The 12,438-nt window shown below is 39.2% G+C and overlaps 1 protein-coding gene across 1 annotated transcript in view; it reads left to right on the top strand.

Moving 5' to 3' along the window:
• SNAP91 (synaptosomal-associated protein, 91kDa) overlaps window positions 1–12,438 on the top strand; it is a 70,853-nt gene that overhangs the window by 16,495 nt on the left and 41,920 nt on the right. Inside the window, exons 2-8 of the mRNA XM_009333223.1 lie at window positions 2,668–2,810; window positions 3,900–3,975; window positions 5,795–5,897; window positions 7,851–7,944; window positions 9,198–9,309; window positions 10,747–10,853; window positions 12,189–12,230. Of these exons, the coding sequence (XP_009331498.1) occupies window positions 2,668–2,810; window positions 3,900–3,975; window positions 5,795–5,897; window positions 7,851–7,944; window positions 9,198–9,309; window positions 10,747–10,853; window positions 12,189–12,230 (677 nt within the window). The remainder of the gene's footprint in view (window positions 1–2,667; window positions 2,811–3,899; window positions 3,976–5,794; window positions 5,898–7,850; window positions 7,945–9,197; window positions 9,310–10,746; window positions 10,854–12,188; window positions 12,231–12,438) is intronic.

Below are 12,438 nucleotides of genomic sequence, written 5' to 3' on the forward strand. Positions count from 1 at the left end.
CGATGATGGGTAAAATCTTCATGCATGGTTTAATTATTTTCTGTTTACTGAAAGTAGTAGGCTTAAATTTAATCATACCTCTCTACTCAGCACACCATAATTACGTGTGTCCTAAAACATTCAGAGCTGCAGACTGAGATGCCGTACCCTCCAGCGGTTTGGAGAGGAGGCAGAAATGACTGAGTGACTTTAGAAGCAGTGCTGCAGTAGTGTATAGGAGTAGTGCCTTGTAGCCCCCGTTGCCAGCATTGCTGTGGGTGGACTCCTCTGAGGTTTCATTATCTAACATCTACCGATGGAATACACCATTTATAGCACCCCTTTTCCATAGTGAGCTATGTACTGAAACTTAGGACTGAAAGCTTGCAAATTTGATGCATGCTTCCTTATACTAAGGACAAATGCTGTCGTCTGCAGTAAAACCTCTGAATGGGGTAAACAGTGAGTAAGCCACTTGTGACTTGCTTCTAGGCTTTTACAAATCACTGTCTTCTATAATGCATTAATCAGCAGTACAGAATAAAAGATTATTGGCCTGTTTATACAAGATCAAGGAGAATTGTTGGAGCTCTGTGAGCTTGAACTGCTGTCATTCAATAGCATGGCTTTACTACTGTAATACTTTGTCTGCAGAACTGCCTCCTTCAGGGGTAGTATTACTGAGGTTATAGAAGTTAACATTACAGAAGGTGTTCTGAAAAAAAAACACCAAACAAAAACAACACCCACAGCCAAAACAAAAAACACCCTGACAACAAACATTTTAAAATCAAACTTGGCGAACAGATCACATAAATTTTGTCTTCTGTCTCATTACAGAAAATCATTCCACTGAACTGAAACTGTAGACAACTTGCAGCTTTTGTGCCCATACAAAAGACAACTTTAAACACAGGCAATGCATTTTTCACAGGCTTCTGACTCTGAGCTATAGACTTCTTGTATCTTAAATGACTCTGTTTAATAGAAGTAAAAAAACCCCATAAAAATCACTTGCCAAAAATTAAAAAAAATAATTTACTGAACTTCTGAATGCTTCCTGTAGAGCTGTGTGGTTTCTGAATACACCAGGTGTATTGTATACTCAATAGCTGATACAACTCATCGGTCTGTTTAGACAGACCTGTCCTCTGGACTTTTCCTGCCCTGCAGAGGCAGAAACAGTAGTTTCACAGCAGTCTGAACCTTGGCTTTCCGCTCTGAGCAGCATTAATGCCCTCCATTATATGGGGTTGTGTTGGGGAGGGAAAGCAAGTCTGTAAAGTGGTGACCCTGCTGCCCAGGTGAACTGAACTCCTAGAGAGTGTTTACGGCAGACTCACATAGTTTAGGTGTGCAAGGATCAGTCAAAGAATAGCCTGTCTGCTTCTAGGGTAGAATATCTGTCATCACCGGATGGCTTGAATAGCTGGATGAACATTTCTAGACTAGCGGGGAGGGGGAAGAAATACGTGGAAAATCATTAACAGTAGTTACTGTGCTCTCAGGGAAAGTAAAATATGAGTATTTTCATTAGTAACACAAATAATGCTTAGTCTAGTAGTTAAACTTTTTAATTTTTAACTTTTTCTACTTAGGTCTTCAAACTTTAAGCCTCAGCCCTACAATTAGGTCTGTATTGTGTTCTTTGTGTTGCATGAAGTCTTCTCCTGAAGTCTTGCCAGAGCTGTGTCTGGCATCACATGGGTTTTGGTCATGCAGTTGCAGTATGCAGTTTCCAACTGTCTCTCAAAAACTAGGAAAATAGCTTGTAGAAGGTCATCACTGGCTATCTAGCAAGAGTCTGTAGGTAACAGGTGATGTAGTAAATCAAAGATCCTATCAGTAGATTTGGGATAGAGATGCTAGTGGAAAGCTTGCTGCCCTACTGTTTATGATTTAAGTACTTACCTTAACTTCATGTACTCTCCTGTGCAAGTCTACACCTTCCTAATGTACAGGACACAAAGCTGTATTTTATTCTTGTTCCCTAAGACAGTCTAATGTCTTATTGCGTCTATGTAAGGTGCAGTTGCTTGGAGAAGACTATTATTCTTCAGTATAAACTAATGTCTATCCTTGCCTTCTTTCCTGCTGTTGAAGAGGTCTTAATGCATGCCTGAATGCACTCTTCTGCTGTCTAGGTCTATAGAGACTCTAGGAGGTGTGCTGTAGCATGCTGATAAAATTCTAACCTCTGAGATGACTAGAGTATCTGTTTCTGGTGATACCTCTTTTTGCTGATGTGACTGGGTTCAGTGTGCTTGACGTATTACCTGTAAATGAAGAATTCAATAATACTTATTCATCTAACCCAGAGGTAGTGAACTGCCACAATTAACTTGAAAACCTGCAAGCAGTAAAGTCATGTGATGTTGTGTACCCTAACTTCATCTGGGATGAAGATGGAGAAAGGTTGGGACATAGCTCAGGACAGAATTGTTGGAAAGCTAGTACCATAGGATGAAAGAGTCAGACTAGTTTTCCTGTCAGCATGTATGTTAGTATCTCAGTTGGTTTTTTGTTTGTTTATTTTTGTTTTGTTTTTTTTAACGTAGAACGTAAGAACTGAACTTGCTGTTTGTCACAACCATGGCCTGCAGCCTGGTGGGCTGAGAGCTTGGCCATGCTGCAAACTTTTTCATCTTATCTGTAGCACATAACACCTTCCTTTTCTCTTTCTTACAGACTTGATCCAAGCAACTAATGAAACAAATGTGAATATTCCTCAGATGGCTGATACGCTTTTTGAGCGAGCAACAAATAGTAGCTGGGTGGTTGTATTCAAAGCCTTAGTTACCACACATCATCTAATGGTTCATGGTAATGAGGTAAGTGTAATCAGCTTTCTCTTGGGACCACATTGGCACTGAGCAGGCTCCAAGCCAAAAACATTAGTAGTGCAAAGGCATCTCTTCTGAACCAGTAAGGACCTGAGAACAAAGGGCAAGAATGATCCTTGATGAGGAGCAAACTTACCTTTAACAATATAGTTGGAGGCATGCCGATTATCTGTCTCTTCATTTACAAAACCGTAGCATAAGAGCAAGCAGTAGCTTGTTCCAGGATGTTGACAATTTATGTGCTATCTGAAAACAGAACTACACAGGATTAAGGACTACCTGGGACTTTTTGACTAGAGTCAAAGTTGATGTTCTGGCACATGTGTACTGCCATCCAAATAGCTGCCCTCTCTGCATGAGCATTAAAATCTTCCTAGAGCTATAAATTCAACTTGATAGCCTTTTGGATTGTGTTTTCCTTGCCCTTGCTTTTTATTGACCTGTATAGACCGGTATGTCTGCGTAAAAACCAAAAGCATACTTAAAGAGCTTTAGTGTGACTGTGAAACAATTCCTCCCTGGCTGTATATAAAGTGTTTTCATGCAATGAGCTTCTCCAATGTCACAGCGTAAATTTTTACTCCTGTCCTATTTTTCCGTTCCAAGTTTTGGCCAATATTCTGATTTGCTTTCTGTAACTGTTTCAGCCTGTCAGTTCCTGTACTTGATGTGAGTGAGGCCTGCTTGTTATTAAAACAGGCCTTCAGCTTGGCTAAAACTGAGGACTGCTGGATTGAAAAGTCTGGGACTAGCCTGGATTTGCTGCTTTGCGAGCAGATAAATCTTGTGCTTCCTCAAATCTCTTTGAGAATTAACCATTTTTACTGCTCCTTCCACAATCTGGTTTATATTTGCACAGAATCTATTTTTATGTATACAGAAGGATATTTAGTAGAGATTCAGGCTAAACATAATCAATCTGAATGGATGAAAAAGGTTTTGAGGAAAGTATTGCAGGCTAAGACAAAAATCTGGGTTTTCATGTGTGTATGCTGGAGCTAGACTGGTAATCTTCCTGCTAGGAGGTACAAAGCCTTCAGATACAACCTGTGATAAGAAAATAACTTTGTGTTGCAGAGATTTATTCAGTACCTGGCATCTAGAAACACATTGTTCAATCTCAGCAATTTTCTGGACAAAAGTGGATCTCATGGTAAGCCTACTCACGTCTATAATCTTAACAAGATTCCAAATAAGATACTATTGTTAATTTGCTCCTTCAATCATAAGATGCAAATAATATCAAAATGTGCTACTGAAGCCTTTTTATAAGTATTTAATGAATACAGGAGCTCAAGTCAACTGCTGGACAACATCAGAACAATGTTTCTCAGTTCCTGCAAAATTTTTACTCAAGAGGTGAAACTGTACAACTCCCTTAGAAAGTGCTGGTTGAAATCAGGGCTGGGTCAACTGTCTCCTTAACTGTTATGGGAGTTAAGGATGAAATGGATAACTTTCCATTCATTTTTTTGGTTTTTACTCAGTCTTAAATGGTAATTTGGTTGCCTGGGGACACTGCACTTTTTAGGAACTGTCTGTACAAATGTTTAATTTAGGGAGGCAGGGGAAGGCATCAAAAGAATTAGCTGGTTTTGATTTGAGTAGTGAATTTAGAAGGTCTAGGCAAAAATTAAGGAGTTGTTCTCTCTAAAGCTTACAATGTCTGCTTTTCTACTTTGACTCTGGAATTATTAGTGAAGTTTCCTGTTGCTTCACTTAACAGAGAAAAAGCTTGCTTCATGGTAGCTCTAGTAGAGAAGAGAGGAAACTTCTAATGTGGCAGCTGTCAGAGAATATTTGTAGACTGTATGCAGAATGCAGGAATGCTACAATAATGGGCAAGACCGAAGCAATGCCATGTTACTCCATCTCTCAGTGGAGACGTGACACCAAAAAGACTTGAGCATCTTTTAGAAATGGTAACACAGGGCAGGAACAAAGCCAAACAAATATTAAAACTGTCTTTGTCTAAGCAAAACATGCTATGCATGTTCAAAGATACTGGTATTTGGCAACAAGGAATTCTGTTAAATGCATGCTTTTGTATTCTTTGCCACTTTCTTTAAACTTAAATTGCCATTTCATAGGTAGTACAACGGTGTGTCATAGATAATGGGGCATCAGAGCTGGTAGTGTTAAGCCTGAGTTGGCAGAGATACTTAATGTTGAGAGATACTAAGGAAAAATACAGTCAATGACTAAGTCAAGGGGTGTGGATTTTAACAAAGGTAGCAAAAAGGGACTTGTACTGAAGAGGAGGATGAGTTGCCTTCTGCACACATTTCTGTAGCTTAGAGGAAGAAACTTTGAAAGAAATACCTGAAGGATAGACTGTAATACTAAGTGTTCAGAAGTCTTACAAGCTTGAAGGTCACTGAAGTTTGAGGCTGCTTTTACAGTGTCATGTGCCTTGAAGATCTCTGGTGTAACAGTTCAAAGAAGGCACTAATCTCTATGAATGTCATCATCATTTCTTTGTTCTGGTATACCTAGTCAGGGGAATTTTGAAGATCAATGTCAGAGCTGGAGGGACTGACATATGTAAAATAGTGGGAGTGTTTAAGTTGAAATCAATCTTTATCCTGGAAGTCATGTACCAGTTAAGTATAAACCCTTTGTTAAATTGGCATTTTTCCCTGTTAATAGAGGGGTAACTAATTTTGCCATCAAATAATGTTACCACATAACTGTGTAGGAGCCACTAGCAGGTTTCCCCAGGAACCATGCCACTGGTGCATTGGATGAATCTGTTGGAAGCAGAAGACAGCGGTAGCTTGTTTTGGTGTAGCACTACTGATTTTTCTTCAGAAGCTGGAAGATGTCTTGTGATGCCTGTTCTGTACGTGTGGTTGCGTAGTGCAGCAGAGATCACACAACCTTAGAGCCTATTGGCTGTATATTATCGTTTACTAAAGAACCTCCAAACAAGCATGAAAACTAAATGTAAAACGTCTAACTGTTTTTTGCAGGTTATGACATGTCCACCTTTATAAGGCGTTATAGTAGATACTTGAATGAAAAAGCGTTTTCCTACAGACAAATGGCATTTGACTTTGCAAGAGTGAAGAAAGGGTAAGCAAAGTTTAGATGTGTAAACTGATAGGGTTGCCTGACCCATGATAATCTTGTTTGTGGCGTTACGTTTAATTTTAGGGTCTCAATGACTTAGTTCTTGTGTTCTTTGTTTAGCCGCAATGAAACACTAAAATGGTTGGATTTCTTAAGTATTTGTAATGGGTTAAAAATTGCATAAGGAGAAGAGGAAAGACTGGGTAGTAAGGCAAATACTGAAGACTAAAGTAAGGTGCCTTGCAGAACTAGGAGCTTTTAGTGCTAGGCGTTAAATCTGACTCAATTAAATTGTGCTGCAGTGAGGCTGTGTTTAGGATTTGGAGAAGGAAACACTCTGAAACTGTATTTGGAACGTTTCATTACTCTCCAGACCCTTTCCATAAGAAAGATGACTGATTACAAAGGAAAACTGAAGTGAACACCTGAAGTTCTTAGCAGGCAACACAGCAAACAGTTATAAACTGAACAGAATAAGGTTGTAAACTACTGATTTTATTTCCCACAAGGACTGTGTTTAAAAAAAAAAGTTAACCCAGCCCAGAGTAGTACGTTGGTATTTATCAGAACATTTTTTTGGTCTCTTACTGTTCTAACTGGGACTTTAATGGCTCTAGATTCTCTCTTGAAGCACAGACAACACAGCAAATGCCTTAACACCCACTGAAGGTGCAGCTTAATTGACTGCATGCTAAAGATGCTCCTGCTAATCATGAGTTGCGTACAGGATCATTCTGGCAGTTCCGGAGTATTCTGCAGCTTGGGATTCTGAGCTGTTAATGCAGGTGTCGCTGCCAGGCTTTCCTCTCCTCCTGCTCAAACTGTTGTGTAGCTGGATGCCATTCCCACAGCGGGGACCAAAGTAGTTATCTCTTGAACCTATCTGGAATACGAATTACTAAGAAGTTTTTGACATGAAGACTAGTAGCTATTTGGATTGTTATTTCAGGCAGACTTTGACCCAGCAGGCCGCTGTAGTGCTAGCATCTTAAGTTCTCTTTGTCACCTAGTGCCTTCAAACATTTCATGCTAAATAAACATAAGTTTGGGTTGCTGGGAATCCTTCTATTCCTGCCTTGCTATATGTTCCTGGAAAGGCTTTCTATCCGTGTTATTTCTGGTGCTCAAAACAAGGTGCTGCCTCAGAGTATAGCATAAGATAGGTAAAAATGGCAGTATGCATTCACCGAGAGGAGATGCTATACCTGTCAGTGGCCAGAACGGGGCAATACATAATGGTGATTTGTGCAGGTTTGTGATACTGAGAGATAAAACTGGGCATGTGTGAAGACTGCTATAAGACTATAGGCGGCAATTAAAGAATGCTACACATCCATGACTGCTGCATGATCCTGTTGGAATAATGGTTCAGTGCTGATAAGGCAGGTCACATTCAGTGGAAGTGTGTGGAGTAATGGAATTAATTAGTACCCAGGAATACTGAGGAAAGAAGTGCTAAGCAAAGATTGCCCTGACTTAAATTGTCATTGAATTGGCATGCATATATTGTGGCACTTGATGGGGAAAAAAAACAACCTATGGAGTTTTTTTTGTCTTCAGTGACCACAGACACATCATTAAAAAGTACTCTTAGCAATGAGTTGTCATTAATTATTCATAACAAACCTAATGCACAAAGACTATCAGTTCTCTAAGTACTTCTGCGACAGTATTTCTTGTCAAGTTATTTAAACTCTCAGTGTCGTCTTTCCATAAAGTGATCAATCTCTTGCATTCATCACCCTAACACAAAACCCTTCCTCGCCTGCTGTCAGGGAGGGTGGCTGGATGAAGTATTTTCCATGTCAGCTCTTGTGATGTTGTGGGAAGCAGGAGAATCAGATAGTGCTCCAAATGTTTGAAATGGGTTATAAGCTTTAAGCTTAAGTTTAGACAACAAATCAGTTTGGGGAGAGCGGAAACACCATGGCTTCTAATCTGTATTCCCTCTTGCAGAGCTGATGGTGTAATGAGAACAATGGCTCCTGAAAAGCTACTGAAGAGTATGCCAATATTGCAGGAACAAATTGATGCACTACTTGAATTTGATGTACGTATTGAAGCTGACCCAGCATTAACACTGGGCAGTGACTTATGAATGCTGCATTGTAATTAAAACATTTCACCTTGTAGGTAATGCTTTACTCATCATACCATTATGTGGGCAAAGAATCCCCTTTTCAGTATCCCCCTGAGGTAGAGTGAGGTGAAGGATGACCCTTTCCTATATGTACAAAATGTGCAGATTCTACTTTTTGGTTTTTTGTAGAGAGGGTGGAGGAACAGCATGGGAAATGAGGGCTCTTGAGGAATGCTGACTCAGAGCTGGGAGTTGCATCTTCTGTATCAGTGAGGGGAAGAAATGGACAAAGCAAGGAGACTGAAGAATCTTTTTTTTCTGTCTTTTGGCAACCAGCTTCTTTTTGGGGGAGAGAGAAAAAGCCATTAAAATATCACATGTACATTGTTTGGCTTCCTCAAAACCTTCATCTGGTTTTCAGCTGTAAGCTGGGTTGGATAAAATTTAATCTAGAGTATTCACAGAAATAACTGTCTACAATATATTTATAACGTAATAATGTTATGAATGTTGGTGGGATTATTTATCTGCCTTAAGGATAAAAACAGGAGTCAGTTGTAGGAGGTACAGTGTAACGTTGCAAAGAGGTTTTAGACGAACTTCAAGATGGATTTCTTCGGTTCTTGGTGGGCAGAAGGATGCACTCCTAGATGGAAGGCAGGGCCCACTACAGCCTTCAGAGGAAAGCCTTAGAAATATGTCTCGCTAATGTGTTTTTGTTACTTAAATGGTATAGGAATTGTGATCATGGTCTTGAAAGAGGAGATATTTTTTAATAAAATGAAGATCTTTTAATAAATAAGCATTTTTCTGCCCAAGTTCATGTGAGAACTGGAAGGGTCTTGACATCATTAACCCAACTGTATGACCTAGTAGACTACTGAGGTTTTGTTCAGCTCTGCTGTGAACTGATATCTCTTGTCCAGTTTTATTAAAGCTTTGTTAATAGCACCTCTGCTTTCCACCTCTGTGATAAGTGAAGGATTCAAGACTAAGATGTTTACTGTTGATGGGCATACTCCTCTGCTTGGAGTGGATTGTTTTGGAGTGGTAAAGTGGTGAAGAAAGCAATCCTTGATCTGCTAACAGAAACCTTTGGTTTCTTTGTGTGAAAGCTTGTAGTCAGTGCTTGATTTTATAATAGCATTAGATACCTGGTGCAAGCTAAAACTTCTAATTTCATTCAGTAAATTTGCTGTGAATAACTGGTATTTTATTTGTAGGTTCATCCAAATGAACTGACAAATGGTGTCATAAATGCTGCATTCATGCTTCTATTTAAAGATCTTATCAAACTTTTTGCTTGCTACAACGATGGGGTTATTAACTTACTAGGTAAGTAACCCAGTGTCTGTATCTCGCATACCATGAGCAAGTGAAAAACAAATTTCAGATCTGCTTCAGGGTTTTTTTACTTAATTTTCATTAAAACGCAATACATCTTTTTTTCTTGACGATTCTATTCTGAAGTGAGAGAAAACTTTTAGCCATAACCTCTTACATTAGTGGAGGCTGGATTGTCATATGCCCTTAAACTTGTACAGAAGCCTATTTACAGGTACTGAGCATTTCTGTGCCTAAAGAAATGTACAGTGCTGTGTGAGCTTCCATAATATGTCCTGCAAGGTTAGCAAAGCAACTTTTGCTATTTGATTGCATTTTTAAGATGCCCAAGTTCTTCTGTTATATATGCTATGTGATAGTCTTATATGAAGTAATATAATCATTGAATAACATTCCTGATCTGTCTGAAAGCATGACTGCCAAAGCTGGATCCCCTCCAGAACTCTACCTACCATCAACCTAGGAAGTCTATAGGAGGCTGTGGGCACATTCTGAAGCTCAGACAGCTTGGTGTGATCACCAGCATAACACACCTTAAGCTGTCCCTGCAAAAAGCTTTGTTATGAAGTCTAAAACCAGGAGTTGCTGTAAACTGCAGGAAACATAGTTGAAGCTCATTTTCTACAGGGTCAGCTATTAAAACTTGCGAGCACTTCAGCTGGTCTATAAAGACAGCTAAAAACTGAGATTGCTTGGCTAGCACGACTGACCTAAAACTCTGGCTGCAACTACAACAGGAATAAACAGAGAGGTTACAGAGTCTGAACGGGCAAAAAGATGTTCCTGAGCTGTAAAGCTCAGCCAATTTTTTTGCATCCATGTTGCAGTGCTTTCTGATGGTTTCGTAAACGTAAGTCCCAGGTGTTTTGACTGAAACTATAGGCATGGGAAGCTTATGGAGCAGATACAAATGTGTCGGGCATAACAATTAGATTGAGATTTCGCTGTCTACTGCTACTTAAAGCGTAAGTTCAGGTTGAAATATGTGGCAGTTGTGCTTGATAATGGACACAAACCAACTTTAGAGAGCTACTCAAGTAGAAAAAGTGCTGTTCTTTGGAGTGAAGACAACTTGGGAGAGGACATATTAATATATGTTTAAGTATCCTTAATTACTTTGAATTCTAACTTTGGTAGCTACTTCACCCGCTTACTTTTTATCTTTAAAAACCTGATTTACATCACACACAATGCTATGGCTGGTTGGGGTGCAATTTTCCAGTCTATATAACTCTTTAGCAGCTCAGCAAGCCCAACTTCTAAATTCTACTAAGGATTAGGAACGCCACTAGATTAGTGTCCAAGTAGAAAAATGTTAATGGAGTGCGATATTCTTGAAACGTGATTTTTCCTGAAAACTAGAGTTGCTGATGAATGCAGACCTAATGTAAGATATCTTAACTGAAATTTGCCAAATTATTTCTCTAGAGAAATTTTTTGAAATGAAAAAGGGACAATGTAAAGATGCTCTTGAAATCTACAAACGATTTCTTACTCGAATGACCAGAGTATCAGAATTTCTTAAAGTTGCAGAGGTAAGTGACTTCCAGTCTTCTGGAGTCTGGCACTTAAGTATTTTGTGAATTTTTTTAGCACCTATGTAAAATATTAATTGCACTTGTTAAGCATCTGACTCACTGTGTATAAATGTGAGGCAGTATAGAAGTTCCTGGATCTGCTCGTTCAGCTCTTCTTGAACTAGTTAAGCCCTGCTTAGGACTTCCACATGTCTCTACTATGCAGCCAGCCTCAACTTTCCTGGTAACGTAACAGGTGACATGACTTCAACTATATCAATATTTCTTGGAAATGCTGTAATAAATGCATGCTGTTAGGACAGGGTTGAACATTAGAGGAAGGTACAGCAATTAGGAATAAAAGCATAATGATTTTGTAAGTCTGCTCTTTAAGTCTTTGCAGCCAACTACAAGTTAAGTGGAATGTGAGATTTTCCTGGTTTTGATCCTTGTTATCATCCTCTTATGTGGATAATACAAATATTACGTGGTTAATTAACTCTTTTGCTGGGCTCTCATTTGTGGTAGTTGGCTCCTTGGCATAAGATGCACATTTTCCATGTTTCATGCTTCATTATAATGGACAGCAGTAATGAGCTGAATAAAAAGTTTTTCTTTGCTAATTTACTTAACTATTTATGAAGGATCCTGCTAGACTCCTTAATGGCATGTAATGTCTGATATGAATGTTGAACTTGAGGGAGTGAAGTACTTCAGACACCTATAGGTCAGCTTTGTGGGACAGGGATTGTAGTGACTATACTCCAGGATTACTAGATGCAGTGGAGCTTGTTCTTCTGCAAAAGCTGAACCAACAGGCACTTTGAAGAGCTGTAGTGAAGCAACAGGACAACTAATAGAAGATTGCAGACTTAGACCTCATCTTGCTATATTTGAAATGCTAGGAGAGAAGGGCGGAACAACAAAGTGACTTGAGCTTTAGCAATTTTTTAAGTGATGTCTTCTAGGATTTGCTCACTAGCTAAATTTCAGAGAACTCCATTAGGATAGTCAGATGTCTGGATAGTATGTGTTCGGCAGTTCACTAATGCTGTCCTCTGAGACAACAGTGTATGACCAGAAAGCCCTGCCGGACTTGCAGTATTTTACCTAGGTGGAATCGAACTCTCTTTTTTTTTTTTCAAATGGATATTTAATTTGTTAAAAAAAAGACTGCTGCAGGTTGTTGAAGGTAGCTACTGGAAAGATGGGCATCTGCACTTGCTAACTTTGTAGTCTTTTTCTATAGAAAAAGTGCATTATCGGTTGAAGAGCGTACCACAGTTCTAGTCAAAATTAGGGCCTGCTGCAGTAGAATAACGCACTTACATTTTACCTCTTTTATATCCGCAGCAAGTTGGAATTGACAAAGGTGATATCCCTGATCTTACACAGGTAAGCTTCTCTTGTAGTCTTTTTGGTTCTATGTAATAACTAGAAGTTCTATAATTAGGAAGCACACCAGGAATTTAAATGTTGGTAGGAAGCCATACCACCTAACACTTTAAAGCCCTCCCAACTTGCAGGTAAGAACTGCCCAAAGCTATTTTTGAAGACTGATATAACTAAAATAATGTTTTTCACGATGACTTCTGACCTACAG

The sequence above is a fragment of the Pygoscelis adeliae genome, unplaced genomic scaffold (assembly GCF_000699105.1).
Source record: "Pygoscelis adeliae isolate BGI_AS28 unplaced genomic scaffold, ASM69910v1 Scaffold57, whole genome shotgun sequence".
NCBI classification, from domain to species: Eukaryota; Metazoa; Chordata; class Aves; order Sphenisciformes; family Spheniscidae; genus Pygoscelis; species Pygoscelis adeliae.